Source organism: Physella acuta, unplaced genomic scaffold (assembly GCF_028476545.2).
Source record: "Physella acuta isolate Inbredline_101_S28 unplaced genomic scaffold, ASM2847654v3 ptg000549l, whole genome shotgun sequence".
NCBI lineage: Eukaryota > Metazoa > Mollusca > Gastropoda > Physidae > Physella > Physella acuta.
Window position 1 is genome coordinate 179,095 of NW_026732068.1, and position 24,014 is coordinate 203,108.

The 24,014-nt window shown below is 37.1% G+C and overlaps 1 protein-coding gene across 16 annotated transcripts in view; it reads left to right on the plus strand.

Moving 5' to 3' along the window:
* LOC131946249 (neurobeachin) overlaps positions 1–24,014 on the plus strand; it is a 175,060-nt gene that overhangs the window by 43,850 nt on the left and 107,196 nt on the right. For 9 of the 16 annotated variants that reach the window (XM_059306935.1, XM_059306937.1, XM_059306942.1 and 6 more), the window contains exons 4-20: positions 1,668–1,697; positions 12,742–12,842; positions 13,288–13,383; positions 13,796–13,917; positions 14,386–14,512; positions 15,362–15,481; positions 16,660–16,806; positions 17,248–17,304; positions 18,610–18,675; positions 20,367–20,507; positions 21,342–21,487; positions 21,625–21,733; positions 22,175–22,327; positions 22,796–22,964; positions 23,229–23,371; positions 23,625–23,722; positions 23,892–23,984. In XM_059306935.1, the coding sequence (XP_059162918.1) occupies positions 1,668–1,697; positions 12,742–12,842; positions 13,288–13,383; positions 13,796–13,917; positions 14,386–14,512; positions 15,362–15,481; positions 16,660–16,806; positions 17,248–17,304; positions 18,610–18,675; positions 20,367–20,507; positions 21,342–21,487; positions 21,625–21,733; positions 22,175–22,327; positions 22,796–22,964; positions 23,229–23,371; positions 23,625–23,722; positions 23,892–23,984 (1,918 nt within the window). The remainder of the gene's footprint in view (positions 1–1,667; positions 1,698–12,741; positions 12,843–13,287; positions 13,384–13,795; positions 13,918–14,385; positions 14,513–15,361; positions 15,482–16,659; positions 16,807–17,247; positions 17,305–18,609; positions 18,676–20,366; positions 20,508–21,341; positions 21,488–21,624; positions 21,734–22,174; positions 22,328–22,795; positions 22,965–23,228; positions 23,372–23,624; positions 23,723–23,891; positions 23,985–24,014) is intronic. The other 7 variants (XM_059306946.1, XM_059306949.1, XM_059306951.1 and 4 more) reach the window with 4 other exon arrangements.

Consider the following 24,014-nt stretch of genomic DNA (forward strand, 5'->3'; position numbering starts at 1 on the left):
CGGGACGATCGAAATGATAAACCCGGTGATCGCGCCATATGTTATTGGTGCCAATATGATCGTGCCAGTTTTCGGCTAGCATTCATTGTCTGATATTGGCTCAGCGTGAATTGGTTATAGCTGCGACCTTTGGGGCAAAGCTTTTTTTCTTGGAGCCAGAACTACTTCACGGCTGAAATACTTCTGGTTATTAGAATGAGGATGGTACGGAGGAGTAAAGCAGTGTCATCCTATGGCTATCTGTAGACATTAAATAGGTTCTTATAAAATCGCCGGCAGGACTGTAGTTTTAGTTGTCGAGTTTTATAACTCCGATTTTGATATATGCAATATGGTTAGATTAGGGGTAGTATTTAATAACGGTTAGGATTACATTCGGGTTAGGACTAGAGTTGAGGTTAAGGTTAGACTAGGGGTCATGATTAGAATTGGGGGTCAGGATTAGAGTTGGGATCAGGATTAGACTTGGGGTCAGGATTAGAAGGGGTCAGGATTAGACGGGATCCGGATTAGAGTTGGGGTCAGGATTAGAGTTGGGGTCAGGATTAGAGTTGGGGTCAGGATTAGAGTTGGGGTCAGGATTAGAGTTGGGGTCAGGATTAGAGTTGGGGTCAGGATTAGAGTTGGGGTCAGGATTCGAGTTGATGGCAGGATTCGAGTTCGGGTCATGATTAGAGTTAGAGTCATGATTAGAGTCAGGGTCATGATTAGAGTCAGGGTCATGACTAGAGTCAGGGTCATGACTAGAGTCAGGGTCATGATTAGAGTCAGAGTCATGATTAGAGTCAGGGTCATGATTAGAGTCAGGGTCATGATTAGAGTCAGGGTCATGACTAGAGTTGGGGTCATGATTAGAGTCAGGGTCATGATTAGAGTTCGGGTCAGGATTCGAGTTGACGGCAGGATTCGAGTTCGGGTCATGATTAGAGTTAGAGTCATGATTAGAGTCAGGGTCATGACTAGAGTCAGGGTCATGACTAGAGTCAGGGTCATGATTAGAGTTCGGGTCATGATTAGAGTCAGGGTCATGATTAGAGTCAGGGTCATGATTAGAGTTGGGGTCATGATTAGAGTCAGGGTGAAGACCAGAGGGTTAGTGCCTGGCTTATGCTAGAGATAATATGAAACAAAATCTTCAATACGTGCTGCCGGCGTTCTTTGTAGCACTTTAGTAAATCATAGCCTAACATGTTAGTACATTTTATCTCCATAACCACGTGTTTCATGTTACAAGCTTTATATAATCTTGTTTTCCCCCACTTAGAAACACCACCTTTAAATACGCAGCTGTTTAGTTTAATTAATTTTAATTACAATTTTACTGGCAGTGTATCTCTTTTTGGTGCTTTTAGAAGAAAACAATAGCTTATACGTACAAAAGATCATTCAAACCATTGTACTTATTGAGTAATACCATTAATTAGCTTTAAATTGTATGTTTTGTATATTTTAGTGTGGTTGTTTTTCTTTATTTAATGCTTATTCTTATTGAAGTACTCTCCCCCCCCCCCCTCACCAATTGCCGACAGCTTATTTCTCTTCATTAGTATTCTCTGTGAGCAGATCAGCCAATACGAATGTTAAATAACTATGTTAGATAACTCTGTCCTTACTCATGTTAGATAACTCTGTTTCTCTCTTGTCTACATTATAAATTTGCCTTCCAGTGGGCAGGGAAATGCAAGGAGCCGTACATGGTAATTGGTTTCATACTTGTTTCATGCTTTTCCAAACAGTCGGATTCCAAAACAAATATTTTCGTTACAATTTTTACAATCACCCTTTTGTTTTGGCTTAGTGGTCATTTTTCATCACCGCTGGTAGAGGTCGCCTGGCACTGTAGGTGTAGTAGAGTTAGGGCAGTGTCACGCGTCAACACCATAGTCTAACATTAAAGTGGCATTTGTCGAACAGTCAGTTTCACTTAGAATCATTCTAGCATAACTCCAATAGTTGTATTCTTGCAAGATCATATCTTATGTAATGCCATGTATGTGACAAAATTTAAATCACTGTCATCTGTACAAGTATAACCTCAAGCACTCACTCATGTACAAGCTTTACTAGTATAATCAAAGCAATGTTATGTCTGCAAATATAACCCAAAGTACATGTTTAACAGATATACATGTTTATATATAATTATATGTTTCTACTACCACAAAAATTAATTTAGTTTTCTTATGCTCTCGCTAGTCTAGAATGCTTTATCAAAAACTCGTCTGACGGCTTCAAGACATGATTCTCTTGCAAGATAGCTTTTTCTGTTCTCGCTAGTGATATTTTTCTTTGCGATAAAAATATCACAGAACTTTATCAAAGAAGTTTCTGTTTCTCTACCGGCCTCGGGATAGTCTACTGCTGCAAGAAAGAAACGTTTTCTGTGTGCTCTGAACCGCTTGAGTTAAGTCGAGGTCGACGGGTAGATAACTTTAAGTGTTTGACGTCCCACAAGAAATCGATGATCTATAGTTCCACGTGGATGCTGGCGTTGTTGTAGCCGGCGTAGATGCGATGTGGTGTCTGGTGCGTACAGAGTTTCTTCCAGGCATCTCTTCGGAGGGGCTAAGCCCCCCCCCCCCCCCGAAAATTTTTTACCGCCCCCCCCCCCCCCCGAACGAAATGAAAATTATATAATTTATATAGAAAATATATGCTTTTAACAGTGTCCGCCCCCCCGAAGAAAGTCTACCGGCCCCCCCCCCCCCCGAAAATTTCAAGTGCCCCCCCCGGAGAAAAAAGTCTGGAAGAAACACTGGGTGCGTATGCACAGAATACACCATTAATGGGGTTTTTTTTTTGGGTGGGTTGATCTACTCGAGAGCCGCTAAAATACCATCGTCTACTTATCACAGTTATCATTTTACCTCGGAGCCTTTGAGATCAATGTTAATAAAGGATATCTACATCTAGTAAATATATTTGTTAGTAAAAATACATAACAACAACACGAGTTCAGAATACTCCATGTCTTGTAAATACAAATCTACACAGTTATCATTTTACCTCGCAGCCTTTGATAAATACGTTAATGAAGATCTATATCTAGTCAATATTTTTATTAGTAAATAATAATCATTAAAAAAGTTTTAAAAAACCCACGTTTTCTGATTGAACTAAAAAGTAGAAAATAAATGCTATACATCACAATAATGCAAGCGATCACTCTACTATAAGCGATCAAAAACGTGGGGCGCCGAAGTAAAAGTTATATTACTATTGATTAGATAATACTATTGACTTTTATTAGGGAGCTTGTAGAGAGTCAACAGTATTAGAAACTTTAAGAAAATCACGGCGCCCCACGTTTTTGATCGCTTATAGTAGAGTGATCGCTTGCATTATTGTGATGTATAGCATTTATTTTCTACTTTTTAGTTCAATCAGAAAACGTGGGTTTTTAAAAACTTTTTTAATGATTATTATTTTCTACTTTTTAGTCTTTGTCTGTTTGTTTGCATTAAAATCTTGCTATCGATTTTATCTTTTCACTTTTTTGTTGGGTAAACGAAGACAACTCGTAAAAAGACAACTCGTAAAAAACACGTTGTGTGAATACGTTACTGACTAGAACACATAGATTTGAACCCGTGTCGAGTGGGATAGCAATCGTGTGCCCAACCACTCGACCATATCGTCTCCCCCAAACTGGCCTACCTCCTGTAACTTTAAACTCGGTTCAAAGTAAATTATCTGCCCCTAAGCCTGTGGCAACGTGGGATCGTTCGCTTCACTGCGCGCGAGGTACGCGTCGCTGGTTTTTTTTCTAATGGCTCGCAGAGGAGAATTATATATATAGATTATATAGCGGTCTAAAATGCTCAATAAAATGTTTCCATTGATCAATTTAGTAATAATAACAATTGCATATTCTATGGTCATCCAAAAGAAAGCTTCCCTGAAAATTTCAGCGCGCTAGCTAACTGGGAAGTGCCAGAAATTTCGATCGCAAGATTTGATTGGAAAGACAAACAAATAAACAAACAGAGAAAGCAAGTTAAAGAAAACGTGGGAAAATACATAGCAATCACTCTAGATAAGGATGCCCCCATGTCTTGTAAATAGAAATCTACACAAGAAGAACTCAGCAGCCAATAAGTTCCGGGCCATCTCATAAGTCAATAGCACACCTGGAACTGTCGTGTCTCACGTTACCCGCTCGCCATCGTATTGATTCGCGTGTGGGAGACATTCCTTCAGGTGGTGCTGCCAGTCAACACCAGATTCCCCGTCTTAATGCAATCTCCCCCCCCCCCCCCCTTACTGCTGGTAACTGCGACTTGTCGCACGGGCTCGTGTTTTGTGGCAATGGCTACGATGGGTCATTTAGATTAGTGGTACATATATCATAGTTTATGTTTGAATAAAGGCTAGAAGCATTTTGTTTTAGAGCGGGTTGGGTTTATAAATGTTGTACGACGACAAAGATTTAGACATGTACCCATTAGAACTTGGTGTACTAGTTCATTGAGTAGCAGAGTACTTATTGGTTATGGTTGAACTCGAATGTACTCATCAGAACAGTCAATTAGCTCTACTAAAGTCACGGAGCGAACATGATAGAATCTATGAAGTTCCCCGAATTCAACATATGAATGAGCGTTTATGCACAGCGCGGTATATAATTAAAAGATTAGGGGCCCACGGTGTAACCACGACACAGGCCATCTTCTACACGCCATACACGGGGTTTTATCGTGTGTTGATTGTCCTCATACAGGGCGGATCGTGGGTGCGATCAAATAAATATGTCCTCGAGCTACGGTGCCTGATGTATTTATAGTGAGACCTTAAATGCTCGTGTCTCTCTAACGCTGTCCGATATAGTCTATTGATTGTTAGACGTTCTCTGGATACTTACCTCAGTGGAACTGTATATTCCAGCTGTTTCATTCGTCACGATTTTTTAAAACCAGATCAGGCGGACCTAATATTTTAATGTACTTGCTCCTTATTGCTTTATGCGCTGCAAGCGTTTTTCTCTTCAAGATAACCAAAGCTGCGGCATTCCAGACTCCATTATCGTTTGTCTAGAAATGAAGGGCGGGTAATTCTCTATACAATTAATTCTTGGACACATTAAATAAAAGAGAATTAACAAAACAACTGTTGTTTTGGCCTAGATCTTCTTTGATTGGGAACAAAAATAGTGCCGTGGCAGAACATTATTTTAATTAATTAAATTAATTAAAGTCTGTTGTTTTTTCTCCATACTTTGTTGCTTTCAAATTGTGTTGTTTCCACCTGATCACTTGTCCTAATTATCCAGCCCCGTGAAGCGCTTTACCAGACTTTGGCCACTCGTGTCGTTTAGTACCAGTACCGTCACTTTACCAGACTTTGGCCACTCGTGTCCTTTAGTACTAGTACCGTCACTTTACCAGACTTTGGCCACTCGTGTCCTTTAGTACCAGTACCGTCACTTTACCAATTTTGGCCACTCGTCTCGTTTAGTACCAGTACCGTCACTTTACCAGACTTTGGCCACTCGTGTCCTTTAGTACCAGTACCGTCACTTTACCAGACTTTGGCCACTCGTGTCCTTTAGTACCAGTACCGTCACTTTACCAGACTTTGGCCACTCGTGTCCTTTAGTACCAGTACCGTCACGTCTCTCAGCTTTGTGGCGTGCCAGGTTCTAGTTTCGTTTTTCCTGCTATGGTTACGGAATGTGAAGGCCAAGTGTATAATTGAAGGTTTTATTGTTCAGATAATGGCCGTGTCATCAGATGACATGGGATAACTTATGTCGCCAGTAAAGCTAACGGTAAATCATTCAAGTAGCAAGTTACTAAAGTATTATAAACAACTTTCTAAACGAAAAATTCAGCGAGAAATAGATGTATTTTATTAAACGCTGGCCATAACATTTTTCAAATTTTTTGTCTACATCCAAAATTTTACTATCCCCCCTACACACATGATTTCACTATCCCATCTACACCCATGAATTCACTTTCCCATCTACTTCACTCTCCCATCTCCACTCATGATTTTACTATTCAATCTACTTCAATATCACATCAACACTCATGATTTTACTATCCCATCTCCACCCATGATTTCCCTATCCCATCTATACCCATGATTTCACGATCCCATTTATACCCATGATTTCACTATCCCATTTATATCCATGATTTCACGATCCCATTTATACTCATGATTTCACTATCCCATTTATACCCATGATTTCCCTATCCCATCTATACCCATGATTTCACGATCCCATTTATACCCATGATTTCACTATCCCATTTATATCCATGATTTCACGATCCCATTTATACTCATGATTTCACTATCCCATTTATACCCATGATTTCACTATCCCATTTATACTCATGATTTCCCTATCCCATTTATACTCATGATTTCACTATCCCATTTATACTCATGATTTCACTATCCCATTTATACCCATGATTTCACTATCCCATTTATACTCATGATTTCACTATCCCATTTATACCCATGATTTCACTATCCCATTTATACTCATGATTTCCCTATCCCATTTATACTCATGATTTCACTATCCCATTTATACTCATGATTTCCCTATCCCATTTATACTCATGATTTCACTATCCCATTTATACTCATGATTTCACTATCCCATTTATACCCATGATTTCACTATCCCATTTATACCCATGATTTCACTATCCCATTTATACCCATGATTTCACTATCCCATTTATACCCATGATTTCGCTATCCCATCTATACCCATGATTTCACGATCCCATTTATACTCATGATTTCCCTATCCCATTTATACTCATGATTTCACTATCCCATTTATACCCATGATTTCACTATCCCATCTCCACCCATGATTTCAGATCACCATCTGCTTGCACAATGTTAGCATCCCATCCACATCTCCCATTATACGTCCACCCCACAGTGCGATTGCTTGTGGTACCTCCATTATCTTAATGCTCTGCCATTTTCCTTCCTTATCTTAGTCCAACAGGTGGTCGCCTAATGGCCCTGCTCATCTCTCTCTCTCATACTTTTTCATATTTTCATCGAGCACACATCCCCATCCCTCAACAGTGTGAAACTTATTACAGTCATGTTCCTATAGTTTGTACCCTTTACACTAACAAGATAAATGATTTGTGTTCACCAAAATCTGGATCCCAACACGGATGTTTCTCCCGTAAGATTTTTTTATTATCAGGGGCAGACAATCCTAGAAAGTAGTTAGAAAAGCTTCAGTGGCCCTTCGCGGTTTCTTGTCAACTCATTGATTTCTCGGCACACAAATGGCGGCCATGTCTGGCCCGGTAAAACAAAATTGATTGCGCTATTATTAGTTTATGTAATTAATGTAGACGATGTTGCGGTGTTTGTATTAGATTTGGCGAGGCCGACGTAATCGGTTGTTATTATTGAGATGAGCTGCGATCCACATTTGTGGTTGTTTTATATTTGTTTCTTATCTTGTCATTCTCTCCCCTGCCTCACCCCGGATGAAGGATCAGTGATTAGTGAGCATTGTTCTGTCATTGGTGGTTGTTGTAGCATTGACTGTCAGGAATGTCTGTTGTTGGCAGTGCTATGTGTTGTTGGCAGTGCTATTTGTGGTTGGCAGTGCTATTTGTTGTTGGCATTGCTGTTTGTTGTTGGCGTGGCTATTTTTTGTCGGCGTTGCTATTTATTGTCTATTGTTGGCGTTGCTATTTATTGTCTGTTGTTTGCGTTACTTTTTGTTGTGGCCGTTGCTGTTTTATTGTTGGCGTTGCTGTGAGTGTGAATATTGTGACATTTGTTACTGATGGTGTTTGTTGTTATGATTGCCTAAACAGTTGTTATTATGACGTTTGTTGTTGTATTGGCGGTCGGGACATTAGTTTTGTTTGCCTGGACAGTTTGTTATAATGTTGGGTCTGTTGTTTGCATCGCTGTTTGCTGTCTGTCTAGATACACGAGTTAACATTGACGTCTCTTACACTGCTGCACACATCTTTGGTTTTCATTCTTACTTGGTGGGCACGCGTATTTTCAATATTGTGTTTTGTTCGGTGTGTAACTGGAATGGTCCTAACATTTATGATTATGAATGAAAAAAATGCATCGTTAATTAATTATTGATTGTTATTAACATATATTAATCTATTAATATTTCAATAGAAGGTTCACATAAAATCAATACAAATAGCCCCGCACCTGTTTGCGTGAGATCGGTATAAGAATGGACAGTGCGTTTTTCTGTGTATTAGAATCTTATTATCTGACAGTGTGGGTGTGAGGAGCATCAGTCTCGAGCCACCATCGACTTGTTATCTATGTTATCTATGTGTCGTCGTCTTAAAGCATGTCAACACTGGTGTGCATGTCAGCACCTACGCGCATGTTCACGCGTGCATGTGATGTGATGTACCGTACGTAAACTTGGCCTTGATTACAGACATGACAGAGCTCGTCCTACACAGACACCTCAGTTCTCGTTTATTATCCAGCGGAGTGGTGCGCTTCATTATTTTATCTATTTTCACCTTTGTTTATTTGTTTTTTTATATTACTTACACCACAGCAACGATGCATAGCTGTTGTTCACCTTTGAAAATAAAATATTGACTATACCATAAAGTCAGTTGAGTTTAAAGCTGCATGCATAAAGTGTTGATGCCTATCATTTATCAGGGGATTTATTATCATTTCACCATCAGGGATGGCCGTATCCATTTTTCTGTATTTCTGTAATCTTTGGTATCTAAAACTGTTCCAAAATATCACCCTAGCCCTAGACCCTGACAGTCATGTCCGATACTAAAAACACTACTGTTACGCCTTGTCGTCGTCATGTTTACGCCGAGACCACTGACAGCACCTGACAACGTGAGCACTTGTCTGCATGAAGCATGTCACAACTGGAATCTGCACGCACCTGCCGACTGCTTGCCCACATTGTCTACCTGTCTCACAATTGTCAGCGATTCATATTTCAACTGGTATCGATTCCGTCATTGCTTTGCGGGAATCCCCACAGACTTAAATAAAAACACGATGGATGCGCTGGGCATAAACAAACTCGTGTTTACAAAAGGGGGCCGAAAGTCGATATTTTAATTTCGTGTCTTGATTCATCGGAAATGTCGGGTACATTTCGTTTTTTTTTTCTTTTACTAGGGGAGGATGAAGAGTGTTTTTGTTTATTTGTTTATCAACATGAACTAGCGTACATTAACACGAGTTGGTGACTAGGTACCATTTCACCAGTCACTCAATTATTGCATTAAGATACGCGTCAAGGGATTAAGTTATATTTTAAAGAAAATTTATGAGATCGACCATAAGAAAGTTATAAGATTATCGTTTTGTACTAGTGGATTCTGCAGTGTTTTAACGTGCATGTCCGTCTATTAAAGAAGATACTGATCGTTGTTGTGTTGTCTGTTGTAGTTTGTTCCGCATGTCATATAGAAGACTGCCATGTTAATGGGATAAAGCAGTTTATTTTTTTTTTATCAAGATAGTCCACGACAGAGACGTGTTACGTCCTTTCGCCGAACCTCCCTTGTTATTTATCTACCCCATCGACTCTCCGATAAGCTGTCTATTCAAAAGTTAACATAAAAACGAATATTTTGTAGCATTAGTCTACCTTTGCAAAGCAACCTATTTTCAAAAGCTAGGAGACATTTGGCCCCCATACCAATTATCACCCGAAGCCGCTTTGAGACTAATTTAATCGATCGAAAACCCACTCATCAATACCAATCGCTAACGACACCCCTCACCCTCCCCTCGCACGACCTTTCCTTGAACGAGCAAGCGGTATGTGATGTAATGGGTCACGTGTCTAAGACGAGAAAGTTGAAGTTGTTTTTCTGTAGCATGTACTCCTTTTATTTTATTTTTTAAATTCAGAATTTTTTTTGAGCATGTTGCTTCTTCTTCTTCTTCTTCTTCGTTCTTAATTTTTGAATATGGTGGAGGATTCAGACAACAAGTCCAACTTCGTGGACAAACCGGACTGTGGTTTCCAGTTTGTCAGGTGTCCCATATAATTTTTCCCTGAGTGGGGTGGGCTGGGGCCAGTGTCTGCCTCTTGCCTGGCTATACAGAGAACATTCCTGGAGTACGTGCTCTGTGTTTTCCGGGGCCTTGCCACAAGGGCACATTTCGCTACACCCAACCTTCAGTTTTTTGTGCATGTGTTGATTTAGTCTGTTGTGGCCTGTTCTGAGTCGAAAGATTAAGTATTGTTGTTTTCGTGTTAAATTGTAATAGCCGTCGTCTTTAATGTAGTGAGGGTGTGTGACAGACCACATTTGCGTTTGTTTGTTTTTAATTATTCTTTTTATTTCTTTTGGGTGTAGCGAAATTTCCGGTTGTGGTTTCTTTCCCCCAATTTTTGCCAGCATGTTGCTTGAATGCTGAGTTAAAATTTTATCGGATTTGTTTTCGTCATCGCCCCCCCCCCCCCCTACCCACTACACACAAACAAGCGATGGTTGTAAAACTGGAGATAATTACTTTTTTTTCTGAAAAAATACCCAATTACAGGGAGTTTATCTTTAGCAACACTGTCACAAAAACCTGCCCCGTGTATGCAAGTCACGAGATTGTCCGCTAGTCAAATGTATCGTATTTTAATTTCTACCTCCAACACTGAACACCGGCATAGCTTTACGTTATGGCGCCCTGAGCAGAAAACGAACAATCGATTTTGGTCTCCATATATGTTACAGGGGCAGAGTATAGATTTTGACCACCATATATGTTACAGGGGCAGAGTGTAGATTTTGGCGTCCATATAAGTTACAGGGGCAGAGTATAGATTTTGGCCACCATATATGTTACAGGGGCAGAGTATAGATTTTGGCATCCATATATGTTACAGGGGCAGAGTATAGATTTTAGCCTCCATATATGTTACAGGGGCAGAGTATAGATTTTAGCCTCCATATATGTTACAGGGACAGAGTTTAGATTTTGACCTCCATATATGTTACAGGGGCAGAGTATAGATTTTAGCCTCCATATATGTTACAGGGACAGAGTTTAGATTTTGACCTCCATATATGTTACAGGGGCAGAGTATAGATTTTAGCCTCCATATATGTTACAGGGACAGAGTTTAGATTTTGACCTCCATATATGTTACAGGGGCAGAGTATAGATTTTAGCCTCCATATATGTTACAGGGGCAGAGTATAGATTTTGGCCTCCATATATGTTACAGGGGCAGGGTATAGATTTTGGCATCCATATATTTATTATATGGACAGAGTATAGATCTTTGCAGAGTATAAATTTTGCCTTCTATATGTTTATTATATGGCAGAAAAATCAATATGGGTTCCCAAGTATTTATTGTAGGGGCAGACATTCTTTTTTTGTCCATATATTTATAATTGTGGTGGAATATACATGTCTGCCTTCTGTATATTTTTAATAGCAGACAATCTATTTTATTGCATATATATTTTCTATAGGGCAGGCTATTAAATTTGTCGCCCATATATTTGCTTTGATGATTTTGTCATCTAAATTTGTAAATGCAATATCAGCGTATCAATTTTCACTACCCTTTATTAAGATTTAAATTGAAAAAGCAACACCAGGGACCATGCATGCCAATTCACCTAAGACATTCACACTGTATAGCTATTTTAAAACGAGGGTTTTTTTGCTTTTGGTTGAAAGGCTAATTATTTCCTTTTCTGTTGCTAATACATTTTCACCAGGGTATCCCTCTTCACATATGCATAAACCTGTCTCTCAATCTTGAAGCTTTTAATATTATATTGTTTTTTTAAAGTCAACTATTGTTTATATTATTTATTCTTTTCACCTGGTAGAAGCACACTGATAGAAATGTGGTGATGGGTTGACCTCATTTTGTTTTTAGGGGTGACAGCATGAATGTTGTCATCATTGTTTGGATATTTTAGCATGTTAATATCTGTTTTATTATTTTAGGTACTTAATTAATTGGATATTTAAAGTAATATGTTTTATTGTATGTGTAAATGATTTATTTAAACTTATTCTCTTGTCTGCTGTTGAAATTTGGTTTCATTTTAAGATAAAACAATAAAATTACAAACATGCATACCAAATTCAATGTTACAAACATTCAGTAATACAAAAATCTTACTCAAATACTTTATTGATAGACTTAAGTGTTAATTATATGATTAAGTACCAGATTTATATATTGCCCTCTGGTGTATGTAACAGAATTGCCTATTGTGTTGTGTGTCACATAAAACAGCACCTAAAAAATTTAATTGAACAAGCTTTTTAATGCTACTTGCAAAACAGTAATACGCTTAATAATTATGACGTAGGCCAAGTAATTTTAATGCATATACCGGAAATCATAACTGGGTCTATTCCTTTTTATTTATTTAAAAATTACAGTTTTGATAAATAATTTCTTTTTAGAAATAAAAAAAAATTTCAATTGCTAACTGTTTGACTTTATAAATTAGATGCACTCTGAAAAAAACCTTTTAAATTTAATTGCATTAAAAAATGTCATTGGATTTAAAATACTATTATTTTTGCATTAAGGATAAGTACAACAATACATTTCCAATTTATCAATAACAGTAATGTACATATTCTATAAACTTTTCTTGTTCAATCTTTATGCAATCTTTTGAAATAAACTAATTTTAATCTTACTAAAGATTTGCAAGAATGTGAATGTACTTTTGTTAAAATGATTGAGAAAATGAAAATTTAAAAAATAAATTATTCTCTTTCTTTTAGATTTAATCATTGATATGTTAGGAGCCTTGGCTAGCTATAGCATCACTGTCAAGGAGTTGAAGTGTGTGTTTTCATTGATGAAAGCTAGGAACAATGTTTGGGTAAGTCTTTAGTTTATAAAGTTGATTCTTAAGGCTTTAGTTTATAAAGTTGATTCTGAAGATTTAAACAAAATATTCATCTTAAAAAGTTAATTTCACATTTTCAACTTGACATTTATTATGATGTATGACTTTTAAATTATCTCTTTGATTGATAATAGAGGTTTAAAATATTGATCGACATTAATAATTATCCTTTTAACTTGCTATATTTAATGCTGAAAAGCATGATTTATTATTAAGTAGATTAAAGCATTTAAACACTAATAATTTAGTATTAAAAATAAATACTTGAATTTAATTAGAAAAGTAAATTTACTTCTAAAGTTTTAATTGGCTGTGTTTTTTGTTTATTACACATTGAAAAAAATATTTTTGTCTATTTTAGCAACGACATTCCACCAAATTAATATCCGTGTAAAAAAATATTTTTTTTCTATTACAGCAACGACATTCCACCAAATTAATATCAGTGTTGCGGCACATGCCTCAGCGCCAGGGACCAGATGAGTTCTTCAGTTTTCCTGGTAAAAAGGGATCGGTGAGAGACTTAGTATTCTTCACTAAAAGATTTTTTCCCCCAAGATCTGTTATTGTATTAATTTAAAAAAAATTTATTGCTTGACCAAGCATTTGATAAACTTCCCTTTTTAACCTGGGGGTCCATGGGGCAAGCCTTCATGAATTTGGATTTGAACTCGAGGCATTTGGGTTTGCAGTCTAGTGTACTACCACAAGGCCACACCTTCCCCCCTAGCATTTGATGATAAATTTAAAAAAAAATTAACAATTTATGAGAAACTCCAGCTATATTGTAGTATCTTACTATAATATTGTGTTCATCACTGCTAAGGATATTTTGATGCTGTTACTGAAAAAAAAATTGATGTTAAAAAAATGAATGTTAATCCTGTTTATGTATCACCTAGCCTTTCTTTATTTGACTTCAACAGCACATTGCCTTACCACCAATTAAAACTTGGCCCTATCAAAACGGATGGACCTTTTCTTGTTGGATCCGTCTTGATCCAGTAACTGGAGTCAATGTGGAAAGGGAGAAGCCATATTTGTACTGGTTAGTTTTCTTTGTCAGGATGGCCTCCCTTGGGTCATTTTTTTTAATGATGTCTCCAGCGGGAGGAATGGTATAATATTTCACTGGTTTAAAGTTTGAGAAGTATCCGATAAAGTGTAAAAAAAAATCTTTTCTATTAAAGAATATTTTTATTGACCTTTTAGCTTTCTGTTTAGGGTAATTACTAAATAGTCACATCCCATGTTATTCCTCTTAAATATGTCACAATGTTGTGTTAATTAATATTTGATGTGGGTATTTATAAATGTCTTATAGAATCAACATTTTTTGTTTAGCTATTGAGTGGTATTATTGTGGTAAGGTTAAATGATTGATGTTTAAACGCTTGTGTAGAATTTTAGCAATCTGTAAATTAAATCTCTATTAAAGCAGTTTAGGAAAAAATACATGTATAAAATATGTAATTGATTGTTAAAATGGATTAATTAAATGAATTATGTTTTTTAGTTTCCGCACAAGCAAAGGCATAGGCTATTCTGCCCATTTTGTTGGTGGATCTTTGGTCATTACTTCTATGAAAATCAAAGGCAAAGGCTTTCAGCACTGTGTGAAATATGACTTCCAGCCCCGACAGGTCAGTCTTTGCTTAGATAAGTTTGAATGGTTAGGAAAGTTTAGCAAGTGAAGAAAAAGGAAAAACTAACAAGTAATACATTGCATATTGAGGTTGTTCTGGCTATTTTACTGTTAGTATCAGGAATAGGCTAAGGCCTGGACCCACCAGGTGTGGTGGGTGGAGTGGTCTGGGTGATGGTAGAGGGGGTTTATGGAGGTGGTGATAGATGCTAGGGTTGGTGGGTGGGGTGGTCTGGGTAATGGTAGAGGGGGTTTATGGAGGTGGTGATAGATGCTAGGGTTGGTGGGTGGGGTGGTCTGGGTAATGGTAGAGGGGGTTTATGGAGGTGGTGATAGATGCTAGAATTGGTGGGTGAGGTGGTCTGGGTAATGGTAGAGGGGGTTTATGGGGGTGGTGATAGATGCTAGGGTTGGTGGGTGGGGTGGTCTGGGTAATGCTAGGTGGGGGGGGGTTTGATGGAGGTGGTGATAGATGCTAGGGTTGGTGGGTGGGGTGGTCTGGGTAATAGTAGAGGGGGTTTATGGAGGTGGTGATAGATGCTAGGGTTGGTGGGTGGGGTGGTCTGGGTAATGGTAGAGGGGGTTTATGGAGGTGGTGATAGATGCTAGGGTTGGTGGGTGGGGTGGTCTGGGTAATGCTGGAGGTGGTAATAGATGCTAGGGTTATTGATGCTAGGTTATTGTTACACTATTCTCTTAATGTGCTTAGCTCAGAGGAACTAATTCATCCACCCTATTCAGTTCTAAAGGATGTACTACTTTAGTGTTAGGGTTGTTATATAAACTTTGTTTCAGTTTAAACTGTGCTCACTACCCGACTACATGTGTAATCTTGTTTTGTTGACAGTGGTACATGATAACACTGGTCCATGTGTACAACAGATGGAGCAAGTCAGAGGTCAGGTGCTATGTTGATGGTCAGCTCAACTCATCAGCGGACATGTCATGGCTGGTGTCCACATCAGATGTAAGATGGTTAGATGGTAGTGGCACATCAGATGTAAGATGGTTAGATGGTAGTGCCATGTCAGATGTATGATGGTTAGATAGTAGTGGCACATCAGATGTAAGATGGTTAGATGGTAGTGCCATGTCAGATGTAAGATGGTTAGATGGTAGTGACACATCAGATGTAAGATGGTTAGATGTTAGTGGCACATCAGATGTAAGATGGTTAGATAGTAGTGCCATGTCAGATGTAAAATGGTTAGATGGTAGTGGCACATCAGATGTAAGATGTTTAGATGGTAGTGGCACATCAGATGTAAGATGTTTAGATGGTAGTGGCACATCAGATGTAAGATGGTTAGATGGTAGTGGCACATCAGATGTAAGATGTTTAGATGGTAGTGGCACATCAGATGTAAGATGGTTAGATGGTAGTGGCACATCAGATGTAAGATGGTTAGATGGTAGTGGCACATCAGATGTAAGATGGTTATATACAAGTGCCCCATCAGATGTAAGGTGGTAAGATAGACCCAGGCGAATAGACACCCTCATTATCCTCAGCATCTTCTCATTTCTGCCCAAGACACATAGGGCAGTGCCCAAGACACATAGGGCAGATGAAGTAGAGTTCATCTGTTTCACCGACCAGGGCATACAAGGGGATAGTGTGGTCAGCCCAGCCTCCTTGGTTGCCCTAACATGAGACAGGTGCCCACCAGAGCTGAGTGTACTCTTCAGGGATCTGCACTAAAGACTTACTGGTTAGCAGTTGTGAGCTCTACCATCCCACCATGCTGTCTCCCAGATAATCCACCCTGGTGGATTTTAGAAATAGAAATTTGAACAAAAAATATATTTTTTCAATTTTTCTTATCGCTTGATCATGTTTAGCTTGTTGATTGTAGTGTTGTCTAGGGTTAGAGTTATGTTATATGTTGTCAGTTGGGTGAGGCACATGTTTGTAACGAGCAAGTGAACAATCATTAGGTTGTCCTCTCATGTTCTCATAATTTAAAAAAAAAACTCAACTGATTGGAAAATAATTTTTCATAGGCTTTTAAATTTGTTTTTACTGCTAATTATTAAAATCAGTAAGGTTATTAAGTTCAAAAAGTAGTACATTGATTAGTGCAAAGATTTGGATGTCAAGAATTACAACTTTCAATAATCCTAACATTCGTCTCATCTCTCCAGCCCTTTGACAAATGCTACATTGGTTCAAGTGTAGATGGGGACCCAGAGGAGATGTTCTGTGGTCAGATGTCCACCCTTTATTTATTCAGTGATGCATTGCTGCCCCAGCAGATTTTAGCCATGTACCACCTGGGCCCAGGATACAAGGTAAATCACCCACTGCATTGCCCTGTTAAAAACTTTTCCTATTAACTGTGGCCTTAACTAAAACATTCATTTTCATGTGCTAAATTAATAACTTTCCTTTTCAATGCTAATCTTCTGTATTAACATGCCATTCTTGTAGTAACAGAGTAAAGTTTTTTTATTGACCAGTCCTATTCAATAATAATAAGCGTTGTTTTTTCTTAAATGTCCCATGAGCTATCAATTTTAAAAACCTTCAGTACCAATTAAAGTAAAAACATTTTGACAAAGTTGTATACAGTGCAAACAATATTTATCTATACAGCTAATGCCAGTATTTCAGTCATATATTCTTTGTAAGAAGTTTTAGCAGACGTCCAGCAATGACCTTTGGGTGAGTTCCTGCCTGCCACATTGTTTGCTTTAACCTAACCAGGTGTGACCTTTCTCTTCTTTACACAGAGCCAGTTCCGGTTTGACAATGAGAGTTTAAACATGGTTTCAGACGCTCATGAAAGGGTATATATCAATCACATACATGTTTCAATGTTTTTTTTTTTGGATTGATTGTTGTCACAATATTCAGCTACATTGGAGACAAATTTTAACTAATCTCAGCCATGCAGTTCTTTAGAAGTGATACTTTATTGTGACATTTATTCTACTTTCAAGTTTTATACTGCTTTAGTTGGTTCTGTGTTTTAGTTAGTTAAAAGGTTTAATGTTTCGAAGTTTAATGTTTTTAAAAAGCTTAAACCACAATTTTTAATTATTTTGTAAAGGCAACTCATTTTCTTAGTATGTAGAATTAATTTATTTTTTATATTGTGTATTATTTTACTTTTGATGTCTACTAACATATAAGTGCCATTTCTCTAGAACTGCAAGTTGTCTTCCTGATGTTAAAATTAACCTGAAATTGCTAGGTGCATGCTAGGTTTCAGTTATCAGCCTTAACCCTGTGGTGGTCATGGTCAATATAAAAAAAAAATTATAGTACATATTTAAATTTATTAATATACAAAAAAAGATAGTTCAAATACTACATTTAAAATTTGATCTATGAAAAATCTTGGTGCTATCATGGTAGTGTCTTAATGTTAGTTAAGGGGGATTAATCCGTGCTGTTTCAGTCGGATTGTAATTTTTTTTATTGAGATATAATTGAATTGAAAAATATTCTTCAGAATGAAAGCACCTGTTCTTAAGTTGAGAGTATTTGTCAGTTGCGAATTAGTGTCTCATACATTTTCATAGTGTTCAAACCCAACTGTATACTTTCTCATGACTCACCTTATATGATGTGGTTATACAATTATAGTTTTTAAACTTCATTGAAATCAACTTTTTGATTCAGATTGACCGTGACTCTTAAAAGGTTAAATCTCTGGTTTGTTTCACATTAACCCTTGTTATAATGGGTCAGTATGTTAAAATGGTTAATAGTTATATTACTTGCATAATCCAAACTGGATTTTAAAAAACTGGATGCTGGCTTTTAACTACACATTTGGGACTTAGTTGCCTTGGTAGATATTAATCATTAATAAACAATGAAGGTTTATTGAGCATGCTATTTGTGGTCTATCTTTTGTTTACATGATATGATTGCCCAGACAATGGATGGAAAGTCCCTTTTGTTTAGAGGGTTAGTGCATTATAATAGAAATATTGCTAGAGAAATATGGTTATTAAATATGTCTAATGAAATACGTCAGTGCTAGAAAAATCAATTTTAAGTTGAGTTTGTTTAATTTTTCTTGTATGATTTTTATATTATTTTGCCCTCTCTTCTGTCACTCTTGCAACTGGCAACATTTGTAGAGGATAAAAATGCGGGACTTCAAAAAATTGCAGGAGATGGGTTTATGGCTGCAGGATGTGTTCCAGGTAACAGATCTGTACACACTGGTTCCATGTTGGCTACCAGAAACCACGTACACGAGTACACCCATTTTACTTCAACCAAACATTTTTTTAAAATTATGATTATTACGTCGTTATGAATTGTTTAGCAAAATTTTAAAATAATACGGAAAAAATCTAGCCTTCTTCAGTTCTATTCACAAAAAATTTAAATGGAAAGTTTTTAAAGTTTGAAATTAGTAAATTTACTTGTCTATTTAGATGAGTTTTTTTTTCAACATAGTGATGCCAATGTTTTTGGTCTCTGTGTATGTGACTATGGTAGGCCTCCTCTGAAAGTTTCTTGTGTATCTGTTCCATTGGAGTCTGCTAGCTCACTACATGGCGTTGCTGAGTTTTGTAATGCACAGAATGTTGCAGGCCAGGCACTAACCCTCTTACAGCATGTTTGTACGATCTATCTTGAATGAATACATAGACAATTTTGTGATGGTATGAATATTCCAGTTATGTTGCCTTTGCATTTCTATGTTTTGATCCATGTTGAATGAATAGAGGTTTTATAATATTATTGACATGAAAATTCTGAGGATGATGCCCCCTGCCTGTCCATTATTGATTCCATATGAAATATTTTCTCTCTGAACTCAATAGGGCTTTGAGTTATTGGATTTTAAAAAAGATTTTTCTTTTAATTATTAATCTGAGGATTAAATGCAGTTATTACGCTGGAGAAAAATAAATGCTGTAGAATTTGACCCCACTACAGTATGCTTATATTATGACTGACATTTGCTTATTTGCATGTGAAAGACATTTGCATGTGAAAAAAAATACTGATTTTTGCCATGCTTTGTTTTTCTATTAATTACTTTTTTTTTTCTGACACAGGTTTTTCTTTACAAGGTCATATTCTGTTTGTTTTAATTTCATTTTCCTTTCTTTTTTTCCTTTGATATTAATTTTGATAAAAATTGAACTTCTGAATGATATTTTATTTTTTAGACATACTCTGATTTACTACCCCTAATACAGTGAGGCAGAGTGTTCTACTTTGCATATTAAAAAAACTAGAAGTTCATAAGTATTGATGATAACTGGTACATTATATGGAAGACTTCTAAATGTTACTTCAGAGGCGGGACAAACTTTCAATTTGCAGCCTCCCCCCATATATATATTTATATTTATAATGCAAAACTGCAGATAAAATTTTTTTCCAACCCATTTTGGCGCCCCCTAGGGTCGGCGCCCGGGGACATATGTACCCCCTCCCTCGCTACGCCTATGGCTTACTTGCATAATACAAAATTCTGACATCTTATTAGGCAAGATAAAGGAGCATAAATGAGATAAGGGGAGGTAACTTTTGTTATTATGTTTTGATGTACCTTTTCTATGTTTATAAGTTTATTTTGAATTAAACTTGTCTGTAAAACTGTTGTAAAATGGCACTGTGTTTTATGTTAGTTTAAAAAAATGTATATATAAGAAGTAAATACCGTATAAACATTAAAACAAAACAATCATTCTTATTCATGATACAATAATCATTTAAGTATTTACAAAGGTCTATATTTACTACTGTACTTAAACATGATAATCCGCATCTGTAACAAATGTTATGCATTTCTAATAATTATTTCAGACCACTGCAGTTTTCACTATTGAGAGTGTTAACATAACCAAATGGTTTTTTTTACTTGTGTTTTAAGGTTTTGTATGATGGGAAGTTGACCAGTGCTATAGTGTTCATGTACAACCCCATTGCCTGTGATAGTCAGCTGTGTCTTGAGTCTTCACCAAAGGGAAACCAGTCTTACTTCCTTCATTCACCACATGCTATGATGTGCCAGGTAATCCTAAGTGTGTTTGCCAAGTGATTTAGTAGCTTGTCTGTTTATGGGGTTGCCATTAAAAATATTACATTATTCAGATCAATTATCTAGGAATAAATATGACGTAAAATAAGACGCTTCTTACTAAAGTTCGGTATAGTTTACAAAGAGTATTTATTTAGATAAATACAAGAAGTCAAACACAACAAGCTGTAGTATTTATATTAAGGGTGGTGTCACCATGACAACCTAACAGGAAGGGGAGCTACTTTCACATTGCTAGACCCTCTTGGCTGACATAATTAGTTCCCTTGTATATTTTGACAAGTTTATTTTTTGCTGGGTCAGGGTTAAGGATTAGTGTAAGTCTCAAGGCGAGGGTAGTGATGCTAGAAAAATGGCCTCACACCATCAACAAGGCAAACCTATGGGAAATAATAGGAAAATTTTCTGCGGATGAAGAAGTTAAGAAGAGCAGATGGGGTAGGCACATACTGCACAGACTATCTACCAATGGTCGCCAGTCAGGCATTGAGGTGGAACCAGTGAGGTAAGCACAGAAGAGGTAGACCAAGAAACACCTTGCGACACAACATTAAGCTGGAACTACAAAGATGGGCTTCAATTGGGGTCAGATTGAGAAGATGGTACAGGACTGAGGACTTTGGGCGTTTTAGTTGGCGACCCATACCTTAGCCGGAAGAAGGGCAGTCATGATGATGCTAGCAAAATAGCAAATAAATAGCTTCAGTTTTCCCTATTGATAGTTTAATGAGTACCAATCAATGTATTTTAATTAATGACATAACAACCCAACAGAGTGATGATGTACAATTTATTTTGTCTCTGCAGGAAGTGAAAGCTGTCATCACCCATTCCATTCACAGCACTCTCCACTCTCTGGGTGGGGTGCAGATACTCTTTCCTCTCTTTGGTCAGTTAGATCTGCCTGTAGACAGAGGCCCTGATAAGGCTAGTGAGGTGGACTATTCTACCTGGTATGTGTCTTCTTCCTGCAAGCACTATTTCCAGATAACATTCTAGTACAAGATATATCAAGTTGTTCATCTTTTTAGAGCAGGGTGTCCTCTTCTATTGTCAAGTTTTACTTTTATTTTTTCCTCCCCCCCCCCAGTGCAAATTTGATAGGCTTGCTGGGAGACTTGATAGAATGCTCACCAGCGATACAGCAGCAAATGGTGCAGAACAGAGGATTTTTGGTCATCAGTTATTTGCTGGAAAAGGTATGTTAACACATTACTTTGTCAGTTGAATTGTAATGCAGTTGTACCTCTAGTATTGAGAAGTTGCTTCCCCTTGAGTTCCCTTTAACATGCAGGAAACCATACAGTATGTTTTATGTACATTTTAAGGCTGAATATCCTTCAAAAAGTATAATCTTGTTAATTTCATTTTGATTGTCCGTAAAAGGCTAATTTTCACAAAGAAAGACTATTCAATAAATTTAAAAGATATATTTTACCTTCTCTCTGCTAAAATCTCACAAATTGGCACAAAATTAAAATTATTTATCCTAAAAAAAACACCCAGCGATGGAGTTATTTGCTTAGATTGAAGTTCTAAGGTTTAACAGGATATAAATAATGCATCAACATAATTATTTTGATTTGTGTATTGGTATACTAACTTTGTTGTTAATGACTTCAAATTGTGAAACTTTTCAGTCATCCAGAGACCACATAACTCCTGCTGTACTGGAAGCTTTCCTCAAGTTGACAGAGTTTTTGGTGGAGCTGCCCACTGGAGGAATCCTGCTCAAATATCTGTTTGATTACATTCTCTTCAACCCCCAGCTGTGGGTCCACACATCAGTGGAGGTGGGTGCTGGATGTGGTGAGAGAGGGGGTGGTGGGTGGGGTGGTTGGTCTGGATAATGCTAGAGGTGGTTTATGGAGGTGGTGATAAATGCAAGGGGTGGTGACTGGGGTAAATAATGCTAGAGGTGCTGTCTATAATGAGGAGAGATTTATGCTAGGATGCTTGCTGTGATATGGGGGAAATAATTTTAGAGGTGGGGGTGGGGGAGAGATATATGCTAAGAGTATTGTATGATGGTGAGACTATTGCTGGAGTTTCCTGATGTGATGAGAGAAACAGTAATGATGAAATGTTGAAAAGATCAATTAAAGAGTTGATGAGTGATGTAAAATATTAAATGCTGGACTTAGTGGGTATGGTAGAGAAAAATAAATTCAGTGAGACCAATCCTACTGTCCAGCTATGTTCTAGGGAGTTCTATTTCCTTGTTCTCGTTTGATAAATAACTTGGATGTTTTATTTTTCAGGTTCAAACAAAACTCTACTGTTATCTGGCCACTGAGTTTATCAGCAATGCACAAATCTACAACAACATCAGGCGGGTCAGCGCTGTCCTGCAGACCATGCACTCTCTGAAATACTACTACTGGGTGGTCAACCCACTTGACCGCAGTGGTGTCCAGCCTAAAGCTTTGGGTACGTTTTCTCTTTTTATTGGTATTCTTCTAACTAATTCCAGTCATAATGCACCAAGGTTATCTTACTTTAACTTTTTTCACTGATTTCATCTTGTACTATACAGTTAAAACTTTTTTTCTGATCTAATATTTAAAGGAAATTTTCTTGAAGAATTGGTTATATTCAGGAACATTGTTTTGCATTGGATTTGATCTAGAGACCTAAGAAAGCATGTCCTCACAAATTTTGACTAATTGTCTTATTCTATTTTAAAATGTATAGATGGCCCCAGACCTACCAGAGATGAGATAATCAAACTCAGGTCCTTCATGTTGATGTATGTGAAAGAACTGATCATCAAAGGTCATGGGATTCTAGAGGACGAGCTACAGTCAATGCTGAACTACCTCACAACACTACATGAGGTATTCTTTACTTTAACCTATAAATAAATTCATCTTCCTTTGGAATTTTTACACATACATTATTGACAACCTCTTGTACATTGTGCCATTTTGTTTCACTATAAAAGAATTATTTAGTAGATCATGCCATTTATTTTACAAGCTGTTTAGTTTGCCAGATCAATTAGGTACAAACTTTGAATCAATAGTTGGGTGGGAACTTTGGCTTCTGTGTTTACATGTTAAGCACATCCTTCATTACTTTATTTCCCAGGATGACAACTTGATAGATGTCCTAGAGTTGTTAGTCCAGCTAATGTCTGAGCACCCAGCATCAATGGTGCCAGCATTTGATCAAAAGAATGGTGTTAGGTAAGGTAGTAATTAAGTTCAAAGTATTGTCTAGAAAAAGACTATAGAGTCTTGAATTTGAATAGGTATCTTGTCTAGTAATTTAAATATAAATTAAAAAATAGTATTACATCATATATTAAGTGTGAAATGCATTAAACGCCAATTAAAAACCTGAAATTTATTTCAGAACAATATTTAAACTCTTGGCCTCACAAAATGAAGATATCAGGTTATTTTCTCTTCGCCTGCTGGGACTTTTCTTAATGAGAAGTACATACAGGTAAACTGTTAATATCTTCTAGTTAATTTC